Here is a 19,406-nt window from a genome sequence, read left to right on the forward strand (position 1 = left end):
CTCACAGCTTATCTTAAAAAAAAAAATATTTTTAATGAAATAATTCAGGAAAACATATGATCACGATATGCTTTTCCATATAAATGTTTATAGATTCCACCAACAACTGCTGTCCTTGTTGTGATGTACTGAGAAGAACATGTCAAAGTTGTCATGTGCATGCATGACAAACAGAAAAAGATTAGGCTGAAAAATACAGCTGTATTTTTTTTTTTAAATCAGTACATAGACAATATGTGCCTTATGATTTTCTGATAAATGAACTAAACAAAAGTCAAAATGGGTTGTATTGTAAGTAAAAGAATTCAAAGTTCATGAGCAAAAATTAATCAGCAGGAATCAACAAACTCATTTTGACTGTTTACTTTGTCATGCAAAGTGGTAAAATTAGTAATTTGAAATGTAATACATAACAGATTAGACATAAATTAAGCTTTTTTGAATGACAGTTGTCAGGATGTCTTAAGCTTCTGAAGCTAGTCTGTCCAAACAAGTTTGTGATCACCAAATTACACGTAATTTGTCGAACTGAGAAGCAGCTGAAATCACTCTATAAAATATAAGAGGACAAAACCTTTCTCTGGGTATCTAAAAACAGTCTAACTGGTTATTTCACTTCATGGGGAGAGTCACTCTTAATCTATCGATCAGGTCTCTGAAGACAGAAGACTTTTGCTTTGTGGTCCCCACCTGCTGTCACAGCCATGGAAGAGTCTCTGGAAAACAGAAATGTAAAAGGTAGAGGGGTTAGATTCTGGCAAACTGTCGGTAATTGTATATTTACCATATTTAATCTTTATCCTCTTTCTTCACCTTTAACATATACTTTCTCCAATCGCTGTTTTGTCATTAACTTAGATGTGCATTTGTTCTCACAAAATAAAAAACTGTAGTCTGTAGTCCCTACCTGTATCCTTACCATACTGTACACTGTATTTATATAGATTGTACAGAAATCATTTTCAGTGAAAACAGTTTGCCGTGCCATCCACAAACACAGGCTAAAGCCATATGATACAATGATCCAGAAATGCTGATCATTTAAAGATCATTTAAAATTCACAAAGAACAAAGTGAAAAACGCTGAAAAGAATTACATTTGAAATACATTTTGAAATCCTGAATGCAGAGACTAAAAAACATAGACAGACTATTTGGCTTGCTATCCAAGCTTAGTTCAAAAGCCTGAATCTCTGATGGATTAGGGTGCAATAGCATCAATGGAAAGGGAAGGTTGCACATTTGAAAAGGCAACATTCTTTTTTAGGGAAGATCTTGCAAGACAATGCTAAAGACAATCCATACTGCATTAATTACAGCATGGCTTCATAGTAGAAGAGTTCGGCTGCTTTCACCAACTGCAACAAACATTTGCCGCATTATGGAACAAAAGATATACACCATAGAAGACTCAGGACTGTTGAGGAGCTGTATCAGACATGTATGGGACAACTCCAGCAACTGGTCTGCTGGGTTCCCAAGTGTATACAAAGTGTTCAAAAGAGGGGAGGCTACATGAATACATTTGTTAAATGTACAATATTTATGGACCTAACTCCACAACATTGGCAGTTTAATTTGATCTGCCTTATTGATTTAACTGCATACTTGACACTCCTAGTAAATAATGACTAATCCTAATAATAATAGCTAGAAACCGGAATGGTCACCGATTGAGTGTGAAGTCCAGGATCTCTGCTGTGTGACCACGGTATTCAGCCACCATTTTTCCTGAGCGAGCATCCCACAGAGTCATAATTCCACCCAGATTACAGGTAGCCACCAATGCCGAGGTCTGCTCCCACTGAAGATGGACAATACCTACCTAAAAGAACAGAACACAAATAAAACCTTTATTATACATTGATCAAATGTAACATTAAAACAAACAAACTACAAAATAATGTGTAGGTCTCTTTTGTTTCACTAAGACAGATCTGACCAGTTTAGGCATGGACTCCACAAGACCTCTGAATGCGTACTGTGGCAGCAAGACATTAGATGCAGGTCCTTTCAGTCCTAAAAGATTTGAGTTGAGACTTGAGGCACTAAACTTGCTTCTCAATCACATCCCAGAGAGGCATAATTAGAGATTGAGATCTGGAGTACAGTGCATCTAAAAAGTATTCACCGCGCTTCACTTTTTCCACATTTTGATGTTACATGATGCTACAAGCTTGGCACACATTTTTTTTGGGCAATTTCTCCCATTCTTCTTTGCAGAACATCTTAAGCTCCATCAGGTTGGATGGGAGCGTCGGTGCACAGCCATTTTCGGATCTCTCCACAGATGTTTAATCGGGTTCAATTCTGGGCTCTAGCTGATCCCTGGGCAGCTACGCTAATTCCTCTCCACTGCTTCTCTTTCTCTCCCCATCCCGAGGCTTCCTGAGATTTGGCCAGCTCCAGTCACGTCCCACCACATGAAGATTATGGACTTTAAAGAAGTAGATGCCAAACTCGCAAACATCCTGAACCATCTAGAGACGTACCAGTGCCAATTGGATCCCACTGCATGTGTGGAGTTTGACATTGGACCTCCTGGAGTGTTTAAAGGCTCTGGCATGGAGAAGCTGATGCTGGATCTGTGATGATCACAAATGTTGAGCTCAGCAGCTCCTACTTTTATACCAAAGACTGTTGAAAGAACATTTACTTATAATCTTATACTCCAGTGCTCATGTTAGTCTCACTCTCCAGTGTTCTGTATTGTTGATTTATTTATGATCAAACTCTTGATGTCACCCAAATGAGGATGGGTTCCCTTTTGAGTCTGGTTCCTCTCAAGGTTTCTTCCTCATAACATCTAAGGGAGTTTTTCCTTGCCACAGTCACCATGGCTTGCTCATCAGGGATAAATGCACACCATTCACCTTGACTGTTGATTTCTGTAAAGCTGCTTTGAGACAATGTCTGTTGTGAAAAGCGCTATAGAAATTGACTTGACTTGATCCACTCAAGGACATTCACAGAGTCATCCTGTAGCTACTCCTTTGTTATCTTGGGAGGGTGCTTAGGGTCTCCCCAGATAAACAGTCACTATCAAGGTTTTCATCAGGGATGTCTCTATACATTGCTGGCACAAAAAAAAAATAAAAATAAAAATAAAAAAAAATAAAAAAATAAGATAGAAAATCCCCCACAGCATGATGCTGCCACCACCATGCTTATAGATGGGATGGAATTGTCCAGGTGATGAGTGGTGCCTGTGTTCCTCTGGAAATGGTGCTTGGCATTTAGGCCAAAGAGTTCAATATTTGTTTCTAAAAGTCCTTCGGGTGCTTTTTGGCAAACTCCAAGCAGATTGTCATATACCTTTTACTGAGGAGTGGCTTCAGTCTGGCCACTATACCATACAGGCCTGATTAGTGGAGTGCTGCAGAGCTGGTGGTTGTTCTCCTCTCTCCACAGAGAAACGATGGAGCTCTTTCAGATTGACCGTGTTCTTGGTCACCTCCCTGACTAAGGCCCTTCTCCCATATCGCTTAGCTTTAGGAAGAGTCCTGGTGTCTTTTTCCATTTACGGATGATGGAGACCACTTTGCTCACTTTGACCATCAATGCTGAAAAGATTTTTCTGTACCATTCCCCAAGTTAATCCTGTCCAATAAACTGAATTTACCATAGGTGGACTCCAATCAATGGAAACAGGATGCACCTGACCTCTATTTTAAGTGTCATAAGGCAAAGGCTATGCTATGTTTTTTTATTTTTAGTACATTTAAACAGGCTAGCTTTTACTCTTCATCTGTGTTTTTTCACATCAGTGTGCCTTAAGGTCCCATGACCCTGTCATAGATTCACTTGATCACTTTTTTGGACCATTTTTGATAGATTCAAAGCATTGCTTACCGGGAACATCCCACAATACCTGTCGTTTCGGAGATGCTCTGACCCTGTGGTTTAGCCATCACAGATTGATCAGATTCTTACACTGACCATTAATTCATCTCACCTCTATGAAGATGCCATTGTAATTCAATAATCAAAGTTTGCCCTTCAGTAGTTTTAATGCCATCACAGTTTGGTGTTTGCCAAATCACTTGTATACACAAAATGAACAAAATACAAAGTAATCAGCTCTTACCTCATGTTTACACCTGTGTCTAAGGCTTTGTGTGGTCAAGTCAAATATGGCCAGAGAACCATCTAGATATGCCACAGCAATCAGGGGCAACCTAATAAAGGATCACAAGTTACCACATTAACATGAAAGCAATATCAAAAGTAGTCGACTTTCAAATTAAATTAAAATTAGTAAAAATTTAGAAACAGACACTTCCAAAGAAGCATAACTTACACATTGCAAAATCCTACAGACTCTACTGAGATGGAATCTTGCTCCTCCATCGTGCTTTTCTCCTCACTTTTCTCATTCAAAAACGAACCCAGTACCTAAATCAAAAGCATTACTTTCATCACTCTGCAGATATTTTTTCTCCCAAAAGCTGTCATTTCAAAATTCATTAATCCTCAACTGTACTTGGATTGTATTCTACTTTACTTTACACAGTTCATAACATAAATGTCAATATACAATTGATCATACAACCGAGTACTTTATCTACCCATATTTAACTATGGGTTTTTACATATCTGTAAAAACCCATAGTTAAAAGACTCATACAAATAAAATAAACTGAAGTGGATTTTATGATTACATACTGATTCATTATGGAATTGGATACAAAAGAACTCCCATGTAATGCACCACACATGTCCTTACCTTGCCTGTTGATGTGTTAATAAGTTTAGCCTGTCCATCAGTCGATCCTGTGAGAACCAAGGTTCCATCCTTGTTGCACTCTAAGGATGTCAGTGGCCCCTGGTGGCCATCATAACCTGAGAAATCAATACAAACTTATAAACTTAAAAGGGATTTACCTTTTTTACATTTGACTCTATACAGTGGGGCAAAAAAGTATTTAGTCAGCCACCAATTGTGCAAGTGCTCCCACTTAAAAAGATTAGAGAGGCCCGTCATTTTCATCATAGGTACACTTCAACTATGAGATACAAAATGAGAAGAAAATCACATTGTCTGATTTTTAAAGAATTTATTTGCAAATTATGATGTAAAATAATTATTTGGTCACCTACAAAAAAAGCAAGATTTCTGGCTCTCACAGACCTGTAACTTCTTTAAGATGCTCCTCTGTCCTCCACTTGTTACCTGTATTAATGGCACCTGTTTGAACTCGTTATCAATATAAAAAACACCTGTCCACACCTCAAACAGTCAGACTCCAAACTCCACTATGGCCAAGACCAAAGAGCAGTCAAAGGACACCAGAAACAAAATTGTAGACCTGCACCAGGCTGGGAAGACTGAATATGCAATGGGTAAGCAGCTTGGTGTGAAGAAATGTGGGAGCAATTATTAGAAAATGAAAGACATACAAGACCACTGATTATCTCCTTCGATCTGGGGCTATTACCTGCAGAGAGCTGGTCCCAAAGTAACAAAGGCTACCATCAGTAACACACTACGCCGCCAGGGACTCAAATCCTGCAGTGCCAGACGCGTCCCCCTGCTTAAGCCAGTACATGTCCGGGCCCGTCTGAAGTTTGCTAGAGTAAACTTTGAGATTTGGATGATCCAGATGAGGATTGGGAGAATGGCATATGGTCAGATGAAACCAAAATAGAACTTTTTGGTAAAAACTCAACTTGTCGTGTTTGAAGGAGAAAGAATGCTGAGTTGCATCCAAAGAACACCATACCTACTGTGAAGCATGGGGGTGGAAACATCATGCTTTGGGGCTGTTTTTCTGCAAAGGGACCAGGACGACTGATCCGTGTAAAGGAAAGAATGAATGGGTCCATGTATCGTGAGATTTTGAGTGAAAACCTCCTTCCATCAGCAAGGGCATTGAAGATGAAACGTGGCTGGGTCTTTCAGCATGACAATGATCCCAAACACACCGCCCGGGCAACGAAAGAGTGGTTTCGTAAGAAGCATTTCAAGATCCTGGAGTGGCCTAGCCAATCTCCAGATCTCAACCTCATAGAAAATCTTTGGAGGGAGTTGAAAATCAAAACATCACTGCTCTAGAGGAGCTCTGCATGGAGGAATGGGCCAAACTACCAGCAACAGTGTGTAAAAACCTTGTGGAGACTTACAGAAAACATTTGATCTCTGTCATTGCCAACAAAGGGTATAAAACAAAGTATTGAAATGAACGTTTGGTATTGACCAAATACTTATTTTTCACCATAAGTTACAAATAAATTCTTTAAAAATCAGACAATGTGATTTTCAGGATTTTTTTCATTTTGTCTCTCATAGTTGAAGTGTACCTCTGATGAAAAATACAGGCCTCTCTCATCTTTTTGATGTGGGAGAACTTGCACAATTGGTGGCTGACTAAAGACTTTTTTGCCCCACTATATAAAGTACTTGCTGAATCATTTCTAGTTTGCCCTGGAAATTGAATATAAATTGCATAAAAATTGTTAAAAGGAATTAAATTAACACCCATGTGTAAATACTTGCTATTACCAAGTAAGAAATTTATACGGCTACATCAGCAAGCATACCTACAATTGTAAAATTCATCTGACTATAATTTATTTTGCTAAACAGTCATTGATGGAAAACAAATAATATTCAGAACTGTTCAGATGTAAAATAATCCTTTTGAGATTTACCTTTGATGATGTGGATTGCATTGCCTTGCTTAAGATCCCACAGACGCAGGGTCCCATCCTCATAACCCACCATTGCTCTTTTTCCTTTGTGTTGTAAAAAGAAACATACATAGAGAATGCAGTAAATCTTATTTATTAACTTCTTTAACACTTCTTTAACACTCAGGAATATGTGCATAGCAATATGCAATTATTACAGCTATGTTCAGCTATTACGGCTTGATAAGGCGTTTCTTGACTACATTACAGTTAAAAATTACTTCAAGTTACATATAATAATGGAAAAGTTATCCTGCTGTACACCACTGCAAACAGATCTAAAAAATGAATCAAAATCACATATTGCTAATCACAAACAGACATAAATAGGACAGCATTCCTCTTCCAAATCTCCTGTCTGGTCAGACCCCATAGGTGTATGGACTGTTATTAAAAGAAGAGGGGATGCTACACAGTGGAAAATATGTCCTCTACCCACTTTTTAGTAACATGTATGGTATTTTTTGTGCCAAATCAAACATGCGGATGATCCGCTGTGGCTACCCCTAACGGGAGAAGCCGAAAAAGTTTTTTTTTTTTGTAGCACACAAAACTTTTTTGTATTATTTCTTTTGTATTTTTTGTAGCACATTTCAGTATTATTTCTTTTGTTATTCTTTTGTTTATTTTATTATTGTATCAGATCTTACATTGTTATTTATTTTTGTTTATTATATACTTTTTGATATTTAAACCCAGCCATTAGGGGGGCACAAGCCAGTGCACTCTTAGTGCCGGTCCCAAGCCCGGGTAAATGGGGAGGTTGCGTTAGGAAGGGCATCCAGCGTAAAACATGTGCCAAATCAAATATCACGGATCACAAAGGAGAATTTCATACGGATCGGTCGAGGCCCGGGTTAACAACGACCGCCACAGGTATCGTTAGCCGACAGGGTACCGGTGGAAATTGGGCTACTGTTGGCCGAAGGAGGAGAAGGAGGAGAGGAGGAAGACGTCTACAGAGACGGCAGGAAAAGGAGCAGTGCAGGAGAGTGAAGGTTCGAGTTGGTAATTTAAATGTTGGTACTATGACGGGTAAAGGGAGAGAGATAGCTGATATGATGGAGAGGAGAAAGGTAGATATGCTGTGTGTTCAGGAGACCAAGTGGAAAGGGAGTAAGGCCAGGAACATTGGAGGTGGATTTAAACTGTTTTATCATGGTGTGGATGGGAAGAGAAATGGTGTAGGGGTGATTCTGAAGGAAGAGTACAGTAAGAGTGTAGTGGAGGTGAAGAGAGTTTCTGATAGGGTGATGATCGTGAAGGTGGAAGTTGAAGGGATGATGATAAATGTCATCAGTGCCTATGCTCCACAAGTTGGCTGTGAGATGGAGGAAAAGGAAAGATTCTGGAGTGAATTAGATGGCGTGGTAGATGGTGTACCTAGGAAAGAACGATTGGTGATTGGGGCAGACTTTAATGGGCATGTAGGTGAAGGAACAGAGGTGATGAGGAGGTGATGGGTAGGTATGGTTTTAAGGAGAGGAATGTGGAAGGGCAGATGGTGGTAGATTTTGCTAAAAGGATGGAAATGGCAGTGGTGAACACGTATTTTAAGAAGAAGGAGGATCATAGGGTGGCGTATAGGAGTGGAGGAAGGTGCACACAGGTGGACTATGTGCTATGCAGGAGATGCAACCTGAAGGAGATTGGAGACTGTAAGGTGTTGGCGGGGACAGTGTAGCTAGACAGCATCGGATGGTGGTCTGTAGGATGGTTTTGGAGGCGAAGAAGAAGAGGAGGAATGTAAGGATTGAAAGAAGAATAAGATGGTGGAAACTGAAGGAGGAAGAGTGTAGTGTGAGGTTCAGGGAAGAGGTCAGACAGGGGCTCGGTGGTGGTGAAGAGGTGCGGATGATTGGGGAACTACTGCAGGAGTGATGAGGGAGGCATCTGGAAATAGAAAGCAAGACAAGGAGACGTGGTGGTGGAATGAGGAAGTGCAGGAAAGCATTAGGGGAAAGAGGTTGGCAAAACAGAAGTGGGATCGACAGAGTGATGAGAAAAGTAGGCAGGAGTACAAGGAGATGCGGCAGCAGGTAAAAAGGGTTGTGGCGAAAGCCAAGGAAAAGGCATATGAGGAGCTGTATAAGAGGTTGGACACTAAGGAAGGAGAAAAGGAGTTATACCGATTGGCCAGGCAGAGGGACCGAGCTGGGAAGGATGTACTGCAAGTTAGAGCAATAAAGGATGGAGAGGGAAATGTGTTGACTAGTGAGGAGAGTGTGTTGAGAAGGTGGAGGGAGTATTTTGAGCAGAATAGAATAGAATAGCGTTTATTTGTCACATATACATTACAGCACAGTGAAATTTTGTTCTTCGCATATCCCAGCTTGCTTAGAAGCTGGGGTCAGAGCGCAGGGTCAGCCATGATACGGCGCCCCTGGAGCATAGAGGGTTAAGGGCCTTGCTCAAGGGCCCCAAGAGTGGCAGCTTGGCGATACCGGGGCTTGAACCCCCGACCTTGCGATCAGTAACCCAGCGCCTTAACCGCTGGAGCTACCACTCCCCCATGATGAATGAGGAAAATCACAGAGAGAGAAGGTTGGAGGATGTGGAGTTGGTGAAGCAGGATGTAGATAGGATTAGTAAGGAGGAAGTGAGAGCAGCGATTAAGAGGATGAAGAATGGAAAGTCGGTTGGACCAGATGACATACCGGTAGAGGCGTGGAGATGTTTAGGAGAGATGGCAGTGGAGTTTTTAACCAGATTGTTTAATAGGATTCTGGAAGGGGAGAGGATGCCTGAGGAATGGAGAAGGAGTGTGCTGGTACCGATCTTTAAGCATAAGGGAGATGTGCAGACCTGCAGTAACTACAGGGGAATTAAGTTGATCAGTCACACCATGAAGTTATGGGAAAGAGTAGTGGAAGCCAGGCTGAGAGAAGAGGTGACCATCTGTGAGCAACAGTATGGTTTCATGCCGAGGAAGAGCACCACAGATGCCTTATTTGCTTTGAGGATGTTGATGGAGAAGTATAGAGAAGGACAGAAGGAATTGCATTGTGTATTTGTGGATTTAGAGAAAACGTACGACAGTTGTGGTATTGTATGAGGAAGTCAGGTGTGTCAGAGAAGTATGTAAGGGTGGTGCAGGACATGTATGAGGACAGTGTGATGGCAGTGAAGTGTGCAGTAGGTACGACAGACTGGTTCAGAGTGAAGGTTGGACTGCATCAAGGATCGGCCCTGAGCCCTTTCCTGTTTGCAGTGGTGATGGACAGGTTGACGGACGAGGTCAGACAGGAGTCTCCTGGACTATGATGTTTGCAGATGATATTGTGATTTGTGGTGAGAGTAGAGAGCAGGTTGAGAAGAGCCTGGAGAGGTGGAGATATGCGCTGGAGAGAAGGGGAATGAAAGTCAGTAGGAGTAAGACAGAGTACATGTGTGTGAATGAGAGGGAGGGCAGTGGGTGATGCGGTTGCAGGGAGAAGAGGTGGAGAAGGTGGAGGAGTTCAGGTACCTGGGGTCAACAGTGCAAAGTAATGGAGAGTGTGTTAGAGAAGTAAAGAAAAGATTGCAGGCAGGGTGGAGTGGGTGGAGAAGAGTGACAGGAGTGATTTGTGATAGTAGGGTATCTGCAAGAATGAAAGGGAAAGTTTATAGGACTGTGGTGAGACCTGCGATGTTGTATGGATTAGAGACAGTGGCATTGAGTAAAAGGCAGGAGGCAGAGCTGGAGGTAGCAGAGCTGAAGATGTTAAGGTTTTCGTTGGGAGTGACGAGGATGGACAAGATTAGAAATGAGTTTATTAGAGGGACAGCACATGTAGGATTTTTTGGTGACAAGGTGAGGGAGGCGAGATTGAGATGGTTTGGACATGTGCAGAGAAGGGACATTAATTATATTGGTAGAAGAATGCGGAAGATAGAGCCACCAGGTAGGAGGAAAAGAGGAAGGCCAAGGAGGAGGTTTATGGATGTGGTGAGGGAAGACATGCAGGTAGTTGGTGTGAAAGAGGCAGATGTAGAGGACAGGGTGGTATGGAGACGGATGATCCGCTGTGGCGACCCCTAATGGGAGCAGCCGAAAGAAGAAGAAGAAGAAGAAGAAGAAGAAGATATACTTTTTGATATTTAACCCAGCCATTAGGGTTGCACAAGCCAGTGCACTCTTAGTGCTGGTCCCAAGCCCGGATAAATGGGGAGGGTTGCGTTAAGAAGGGCATCCAGCGTAAAAACATGCTAAATGCAGATCATGAATATGGATGATCCGCTGTGGCGACCCCTAATGGGAGAAGACGAAAGAAAGTTTTATTTACTTTTTGATATTTGCACCACTCAGTATAACCAAAGAAAGCGTACTCAGTATACCCACAGTAAGGGCTTAATGTGTACGCATGAGTCTCATTTATGGTCAGTAGTTCTGTTGCTATCTTATAAGTTTCATTTCTGGTCATTTCTGTAGGTGCAAGGCCTGCACGTGCTGATTCTTTAAAAAATAAAAATAAATGAAAGGGCTTTGCCACCATTAAATCATTACTAGGTGGTTGTCCTGCATCATTAATAAACAAGCTACAGTTAGTCCAGAATGCAGCAGCCAGACTTCTCATGAAGTCGAGAAAATATAACAATATAACCCCAATCTTATAATGCCAGTGTAGGGATTATAAGATTGGGGTTATATGGTCATATTTTCTCGACTTTATGGTTTCCAGGTATCTATTCAGTCTTCTAACATGCTACAATCAGTCATGTGCTTTGAGATCTTAAAAGTCTGGACTTCTAGTAGTTCCTAGCATAACAAAGTCCACTATAGGTGGTAGAGCATTCTCACATCTAGCTCCTAACCTTTGGAATAGTCTTCCTGACAGTGTTAGGGGCTCAGACACACTCTCCCAGTTTAAGCGCAGATTAAAAGACGCATCTTTTAAGCGGGTCCTACACATAACACAACACATATCATAATCTTGTGCTCCATTACATCTGTTTAAATGCACATTATTAACATGTGCTTGTTAATATCATGAACAACAGCTATGCTTATTCCTCTCCACTGCTTCTCTTTCTCTACCCATCCTGAGGCATCTCAATGTTGCGCCATCTCTGGTTGTGTCTCATGAAGATTGTGGACCTTTAAAAAAGTAGATGCCGACCCCGAAAACATCCTGAACCATCTAGAGACGTTCCAAAGCCATTTAGATCCCACTTTATGTAGAGTTTAGACATTGGATTGCTTTGAATTTTTAAAGGCTCTAGCAAAGAGGAGTTGGTGTTGGATCAATGATGATCTCAAATGTTTAGCTATTTTATGAGTTGCTCAGTAGCTCCTGGTTCCACAATGTCAGCTGACTGTATAAAACTGTAGAAAGGACATTACTTATAATCACACACAGTCCGGTACTCATGGTAGTTCTCACTCTCCAGTGTTTTGTATTGTTTTAAAATTTATAAATCACACCCTTGATATCACCAAATGAGGATGGTTCCCTTTCTGAGTATGGTTCTCTTTCCTGAGTCTCAAGGTTTCATCCTTATTCATCTAGGGAGTTTTTCCTTGCCTCATCAGGGATAAATATACATAATTCACTTTAATCCTTAAATTTTCTTAAGCTGCTTTAAGACAAGGTCTTATAGAAATCAATTTGAACTTGAATTAAATCATTATACTGACAAAGCATTGTAAATTTTGGAGATAACGGTGGCAGATGATGTACCTGTTGTCAAATAAAAAAATGAGATGCGGTAAACATTGACAAATAAGGAAGGGAGATGTTACCTACACAGTAAGAAAAAGCATAAAAGGCTGTGTTTTTCCATTATTTTTGAACACTTCCATGGAACGGTCTGACTTTGTTTCTGCGGGAATAACGTCTGAAGCTTTGAGCTTAAAGATAATTAAATATAAATTCTACAATTAAGAACAGAGACCTACCATCAGGAAGAATTCTTCCACTTGTTGCCTGACAGTTGGGTCCCTGGAAAGTCTTGCATTCTCCACTTGGTATCTTCCACATCCACATATTGCCATCAGCAGTACCTGCAAGCAACACTGGTGCACAGGGGTGCCACTGCAGCCACTAACAAAGACACAATAAAGAGCATTGAAGCTCAACAAAGCAGCTCAAGTTATAAAAAGTACATGGCATTCAGCATGTAGGCTGATGTGGATAGTGGTGTTCACTGATTGGCTCAAGAATAGTCAAATCTCTGGCAGCAAATATACTGGTTTCATACATTGGAGACACATCCACCATATTATAATGATGATTGGATTAAATTAAAATTAAAATTTTATTTGTCACATACATCAGTGGTCCCCAACCCCCGGGCCACAGTCAGGCACCGGCCTGTGGGTAAATTGGTACCGGGCCGCACAGAAAGAATACATAACATTATTTCAGTTTTATTTATTATCTGATTCTGAACGATGTTTTATTTTGGAAAACTACCGAATTCTCATGTCTTACCTACAGCCACTACCTTCTTAAAGGGGCTGCTCCGGCCGCTAACACATAATACATCACCGCTAAATTAAAACCCCCATGCTAGCAAAATGAACAAAAAACAACAAAGTGGATTTACGTTTATTATTATATTTAGAAAATAGAAGTTTTTATGCTGGTCGTATCATTTTATTTTGATGTATTTATCCGCCACACTTTAAAGGCCGGTCCGCGAAAATATTGTCTGACATTAAACCAGTCTGTTGCGCAAAAAAGGTTGGGGACCACTGACATACATAACCAAGGACCATGCGTCCATGTGTGCAGTGCAGTGAAATGGTTAAACATGAGTGGTTCTGTCCATTCATTATATTTCTTTTCTGAAACTATTTTAGATGTTTGAACTCTAATCTGGTCATCCTGATTGTGACTTTGAAAAGAGATACGCCTGCCTCCTGGAAGGTCTTCTTAAAATGTGGTCGGGCTGTAATTTGTTATTAAATTTTCAAAATGTTTAGTAAGTCCTACAATAATGATCTGAATTAGATGCACATACCTTTAAATTAAAGTTAAAAGGATAGAAATATTCATTTTTAATTTCAATGCCTATATAATATTGTAGACAAATATTTATTACCTTAATATAACTATGGACTAAATATCACTTTATACCACCCTTTGATGCAGTACATGCTCAGAGGTAAAAGCCTAGGAGGTGATTAAGTCCGATTTTTGGTCTGACCCTGTGGTTTTGAAAATACTTTGAGCCATTTATTTACCACTTAATTTACATACCTCTAGATCTCCTACTTCAAAAGACCAGATTTCTTCTTTGGCTTCAACCTTCCAGACTTTAATCAGTCCACTCATGTCCCCAGATGCCACCAGCTTCGAGTCATGGCTAAATGTTGCACATGTAACAGAGTCCTTATGACCTAAAAAAACAAAACAAAAAAACTGTGGATAAAATAAAACTAATTAAAAAATGGCAGCATATTGCCTAATGTGACATGTTGGCAAACAGCACCTGTGCACTCAAACATCATCTCTCCATCAATGATGTTCCATACATAAGCTTTGTCATCCTCACCACCTGTGATGGCCAAGTTGTTTGACACTGGGTCCAAGCTGACACAGAAAACAGAACCTGAACCAGAGAATTTATACAGTGAAATAGCCTGTTAATACAAAGTGTATACATTATCAACGTAACCACAACAAATAAATTATTCAGACTGCACATATCAGATGTTCTTATTAAATTCAGATACCAACAAGAGTATTGCCTTTTTTTTCTTAACATTTCACTTTTTCTGCCTTCAGTAAGTGAAAAGAATGATCAAATAGATTGCGGTCCAGCCATTTATTAACATTGATTTGCATTATAAAGCTCTTGGGTTGCTCCGAGGATGTTTGGGTCATTATCAATCTGAACTGTACACACAGAAGAATCAAGGTACATGAATGTATCTAAAAGAGTACAAATGCTTTCTCCCTCCCGCTGAACCCTAGCAGGGTACAGCAATGTACTTCTGAACATTTATACACCCCTAGTGATAGAAATGTAGCTTCCTGTCCTGGTATGGTTTAAAATGATATCATCATACATCCTGTGTGCAGAACATAAGTAAAATGAAATAGGAAAATATCAGGATGTAGTTTTAAACCATGCCAGGACATTAATTTCTATCACTAGGGGTGCATAAATGTTCAGAGGTACATTGCTGTACCCTGCTGGGGTTCAGCTGGAGGGAGAAAGCATTTGTACTCTTTTAGCTACATTCCTGTGTATAGATTTTTCTGTGCGTATGTATCACGTGCATTGTACAGACTTATGCAAAACATATTTGTTTGTCATGTACACAAATAAGATCGGAAAACCATTAGTGTAGAGTGAAAATAACCGTACCAGTGTGTTTATTGAACGTGAGATCGCTGTCATCATGCTCTGCGTCCATCTCATCCTCGGTCTCCCAGCCTTCATCATCTGGATTCCCTTCAGCTTCGGCGAAATCCACATCTTCCAATTCCTCCGCAAGATCATCTATACAAACACACAATCCACAGAGCTGCTTTAAGATAGCCGTTCACTAAATAAGGTTTAGTACATGGGAGATCTTTAACTTGAATGCAGTGTTGCGGTCTGTATACCGCAACCAAATTTGCGACAGTGAACCGATCCGAAAACATGGTTAATATATTAAAGTAGACCCACCGGTAGTTGTCTGTTCTGTGTCATTCAAGTCAATGACTTCGATGATTTCCTCGTCCCCATGAAGCTGCACGGTGTCTTCTTCAGGATTCTCCATGGCCTGTGGGATGTTGTCCAACTAAACTTAGTTAACGTGGTGCTTGTCTCTAGTTTTTCTAGGGCACTACAGCACAAACAAGCGCTTTACGAAAGACCGAAAACTCCACCAGCGAATCCTCATTGGATTAAATGTAAGTAACAATGTTTTATTGAAAAAATCATTGGTTTTAAAGAGTAGCTAAAGATCAGACTCTCAATTTCACGTGTTTGCCGATAACCAGGAACCAGCGGGGATGTCGCTATGGCTGACCTGTCCCAAACCACTTTCAATTGCATAAATAGTACACTACATAGGACACAAAGCTCATTATGTCGTATGTTTTGCAGTGCACTTAAACAAGGGTGGCGTTTGGAATACGGATTTTCACAGCCATGAAATGCTGCGTTCGACTTGAGACCTCAACTTGTAATTCCTTATATTTAACCCGTCGAGTTATAAACTCTTCAGTTTGGCAAAGACTTGTCAACTTACCAGTTTCTTTTCGCGTTTCTGGAGTGGCAGCAAATCAGCCGTGCACAAATGTGCATTGTAAATGGTATTTTACAAGTTGTAATAACGTAATTTCCCAATTTGACACGATTACCGTGGCACGTGCGACGTGAAGAGGACGTGCCACAATTCTTCAAGGAAATTTTAAAATAAATAAATAAATAATCTATCGTTTCAAATATAATTATTATAAGTATTAAAAGTATTTTTTAAAACAAGTGTTTTTTTTGGCTTGTTTATTTAAATAAAACGTGATACTTTAATCAAGTTTTGGAGCTGTGTTTTTAAAAGCAGCTACATCATAATGCAGTGTACATAATAGTAATACAGCGATTTGTATTAATCAGTATATCACATCCCGCTCTCTTTTTTTAAGTAAAAAAGCATAAATTATAATCAGGGCTTTTGTTTTTAGTATTCGTGTCAAATGTGTAATGAATATATAGATCTATCGAAATTTTCTTTAACATTAGATGTGCTTTACAATGTGCTTTACACAAAAAGTCTTTATTATTACCTATTGATTTGGGGATATATATATATATATATATATATATATATATATATATATATATATATATATATATATATATATATATATATATAATGTATAATGCAGCTTATTTTTTGGCCCAAACCCCTTTTTCGCCCTTCATAGAAAAAGTTTGGGCATCTTTGGCATGTGATCCTAAATGTACATTGTGTTCAAATGTATGTACATCACTGAGCTGTCATATAATCTGTATCCCTATTAATACTCATACTGTCTATATTGTCTCGTGTAGTCTGTTTTTGTCTTGTTTTGTCTCGTATAGTCCAAGCTGAATGTATAGTTTTATTTAGAGTCACTAACAGATGGAACAAAATTCCTTGTATGTGTCAACACACTTGGCCAATAAACCTGATTCTGATTCTAAACCTTTTGGAACAACAAATTAAAAAAAAGACTAAAAACATTTTGTGTTATTTTGTGTAATTAAATAAATACATTAAAATAATTATTGAGAGAAAGAAAATAAGAATAAAAGACACCTCGAATGTTTGTTTAAAAGTGACCAAATGCGCTATAGTGTCGTAAAATGACGCATGCGCAGTACAGGCAGGTCAGGGTCGTAAAACAATGAATTGACTGCGCATGAGCAGAACCAAATATCTTGTGTACATAGGCATGCTAAGAAATCAGACACGTCTGCCGAGCCAAACCTATTAATATTAACACCGTAAACTGGCAATACAGCATGTCATTTGATGGACTAAAGTGGTATAAGCGCACGGCACTGATGTATGCAATCGGAACTTGGACTTTGCTTGGGTCTTGTGCATATTACACATTTTATAACAGCGACCCACGAGGTAAGTCAAAGACAATACCGTCCTTGTTAGGAACCTGAACACATTTGTTAACAGTGACGGGCTTAAAACTACTATTTTACTCTCGTGGGTATTATTAGTTATAGTCCAACCCACTCTTCAAATCAAACCGCCACCAGAAAGATCGTTCATCAAGTGATAAACAGTGATGGGAAGGTTACAAGGATGGCATCGGCAGCTCGACAACAACAAATAAGAATTATTGAAGATAATTTACACACATTTAATGGATACATGGATCTATATTGTTAATTTCTTTATTTTGTTGTGTTTCAAGTCTGTAATGTTTGATTGGGTTCCAAACAGCAAAATAGCATTTGGGGAAAACGAGAAAGATGCAAAACTAGTGCAGTTCTACTTTTACTGACCATCCCAAACAAATATGATTTGAAAGAAACACTGAAACACTATATCTTGAATAACTACAATTTTCCCAATTCAGAGATGGACAAACTTTGGGGTAACCTAATGTAGATCAAATAAGTAGATGATAACACTAAAAGCTGCAAGCTACTGTATACAACCTTCAAATATATATTTAGAAGAAAATAATTTAAGAATTATTAGGTTACCAGGTGTGTCCTGTTTCTTTAACTTTTTAAATAATTTTACCATTTATAATAATTTCCTTGGATTGAGCACTGAGTTAACCTATAAATATTGCATTTGTTGTTTAAAAAAAGAGAAACCACCATGAAGACTTGAGTAGTGTCTGAGGGAGAAAAGCAAGTAATTCCTAAGTTATAGAGATAAAGTTACCTTCATTTTTTCATTAAAATACAATTCAATTCAGCTTTATTTGTACAGTGATTTTAACAGCAGACATTGTTCCAATGTTGCTTTTAATTTATGATTTGTTTAACACTAAACTACATCCTTTATGTGCATAAGCTCATACATGTGAGTCAGTGAGCACTGACTCGTGTCAAGTTTGCCATGGATTTATATATATATATTTTTGACATCCCTATTAACCCCTTAGCAAAGTAGTATTTAACCATGTTAAGTGTCAGCTGCATAAACAAAGCATCCAGATACAGGTTCTGACATCCTTTTCCATCATGAAATATCAAGTGAAAATTATTTAAAAAATCTAAAATTAAATGTGCATTAGATGTAGCTTTTAACAGTGTAAGTAATATTTATACTGCAGTATGAAAAGATTTTCTTGTTGCATAAAAACAGTTGCACTGTGAAATTATTGCACATGATTTGAGTTCCTTTCTTAAACTGTAATGTTTTTGTTGTGGTTTTAGTTGTTTTGCCTAAAAAGGAGGAGGAGAAGGACCCATCACCAAATGTGAGAATAATTAAATCATCTCACATGACATCAGAAATAACCTACAAGGAACATTTTGTCCCATATTCCACAAGATTTCTGGAATTTTTCAGACCCAGAGCTGATGACACTTCTGGAAGTCGAAATGATGAAAAATAGCATGCATGTCATGTTAAATTGAGCTGCTGTACAGTATATTTCATTACATTGTCTTTGGACAGTTTTCCAGAACCTTCTTTAAATTAAAAAGAAAGTATCTGTGATGATTTTCTTTGTTTTCAACAGATAAAAAAATATAAATGTTTAAGATTAAAAAAATATTTTGCTTTCATGTATTTATTTCCTTCTGTAGAGAGAATGTTAAAAGAAGTGATAAGGTTATTACTATTAGCATATTGTGTTAAGGTTCTTGTTAAGATTTCAATATTGTCCAAGACCCACAGGTTTAAAGTTGAATACATTTTTTTCAATATATATCATGCAGAGTAATAACACCACTTTACGTTACACATTGTTACATATACTGATTTCTTCATTGTTCAATCAATTGTGCTCTTTAGTCTTTTTGGATTATAGCGTAAGAAAAGGGTGGAAATATTACTACTATTATATTTACTTATGAGGCCTGTCCTTGTGCTGATTTATGCTAACATTGTTCAACTGGAAAATATTACCTTCTGATTATAAATGTATTATTTTTTTATTATTATTATTTTTTTAACTTAAAAAAAGAAACTTAATTGACTCCAGGGTAATGTGTTTCTTCCCATTACAGCTGGGGAGAAGAATGTACCTTAGCTTTACATGCAATTATATAGTTCACAACACAGGGTGAGCATTCCAATATTGGTTACTTGTAGACAAAAAGCATCATGC

At 38.9% G+C, this 19,406-nt stretch overlaps 2 protein-coding genes across 2 annotated transcripts; one reads left to right on the forward strand and one right to left on the reverse strand.

The window, feature by feature from the left end:
• Positions 1 to 8: 8 nt before the first annotated feature.
• LOC124392578 (angio-associated, migratory cell protein) lies at positions 9 to 15,646 on the reverse strand. The gene is made up of 11 exons (XM_046859721.1): positions 15,295 to 15,646; positions 14,989 to 15,123; positions 14,107 to 14,226; positions 13,875 to 14,014; positions 12,569 to 12,713; positions 6,652 to 6,735; positions 4,727 to 4,842; positions 4,301 to 4,395; positions 4,088 to 4,178; positions 1,671 to 1,825; positions 9 to 716 (listed from the first exon to the last, which is right to left on the reverse strand). The coding sequence occupies exons 1-11, from the start codon at positions 15,386 to 15,388 to the stop codon at positions 641 to 643; spliced, it is 1,251 nt and encodes a 416-aa protein (XP_046715677.1). The 5' UTR covers positions 15,389 to 15,646; the 3' UTR covers positions 9 to 640.
• Positions 15,647 to 17,006: 1,360 nt separating this feature from the next.
• LOC124388612 (small integral membrane protein 26-like) lies at positions 17,007 to 19,004 on the forward strand. Its single transcript, XM_046853437.1, has 2 exons — positions 17,007 to 17,233; positions 18,508 to 19,004. Exons 1-2 carry the CDS (start codon positions 17,119 to 17,121, stop codon positions 18,687 to 18,689), a joined length of 297 nt encoding a protein of 98 aa, XP_046709393.1. The 5' UTR covers positions 17,007 to 17,118; the 3' UTR covers positions 18,690 to 19,004.
• The last annotated feature ends 402 nt before the right edge of the window (positions 19,005 to 19,406 follow it).

Source organism: Silurus meridionalis, chromosome 1 (assembly GCF_014805685.1).
Source record: "Silurus meridionalis isolate SWU-2019-XX chromosome 1, ASM1480568v1, whole genome shotgun sequence".
Lineage (NCBI taxonomy): Eukaryota > Metazoa > Chordata > Actinopteri > Siluriformes > Siluridae > Silurus > Silurus meridionalis.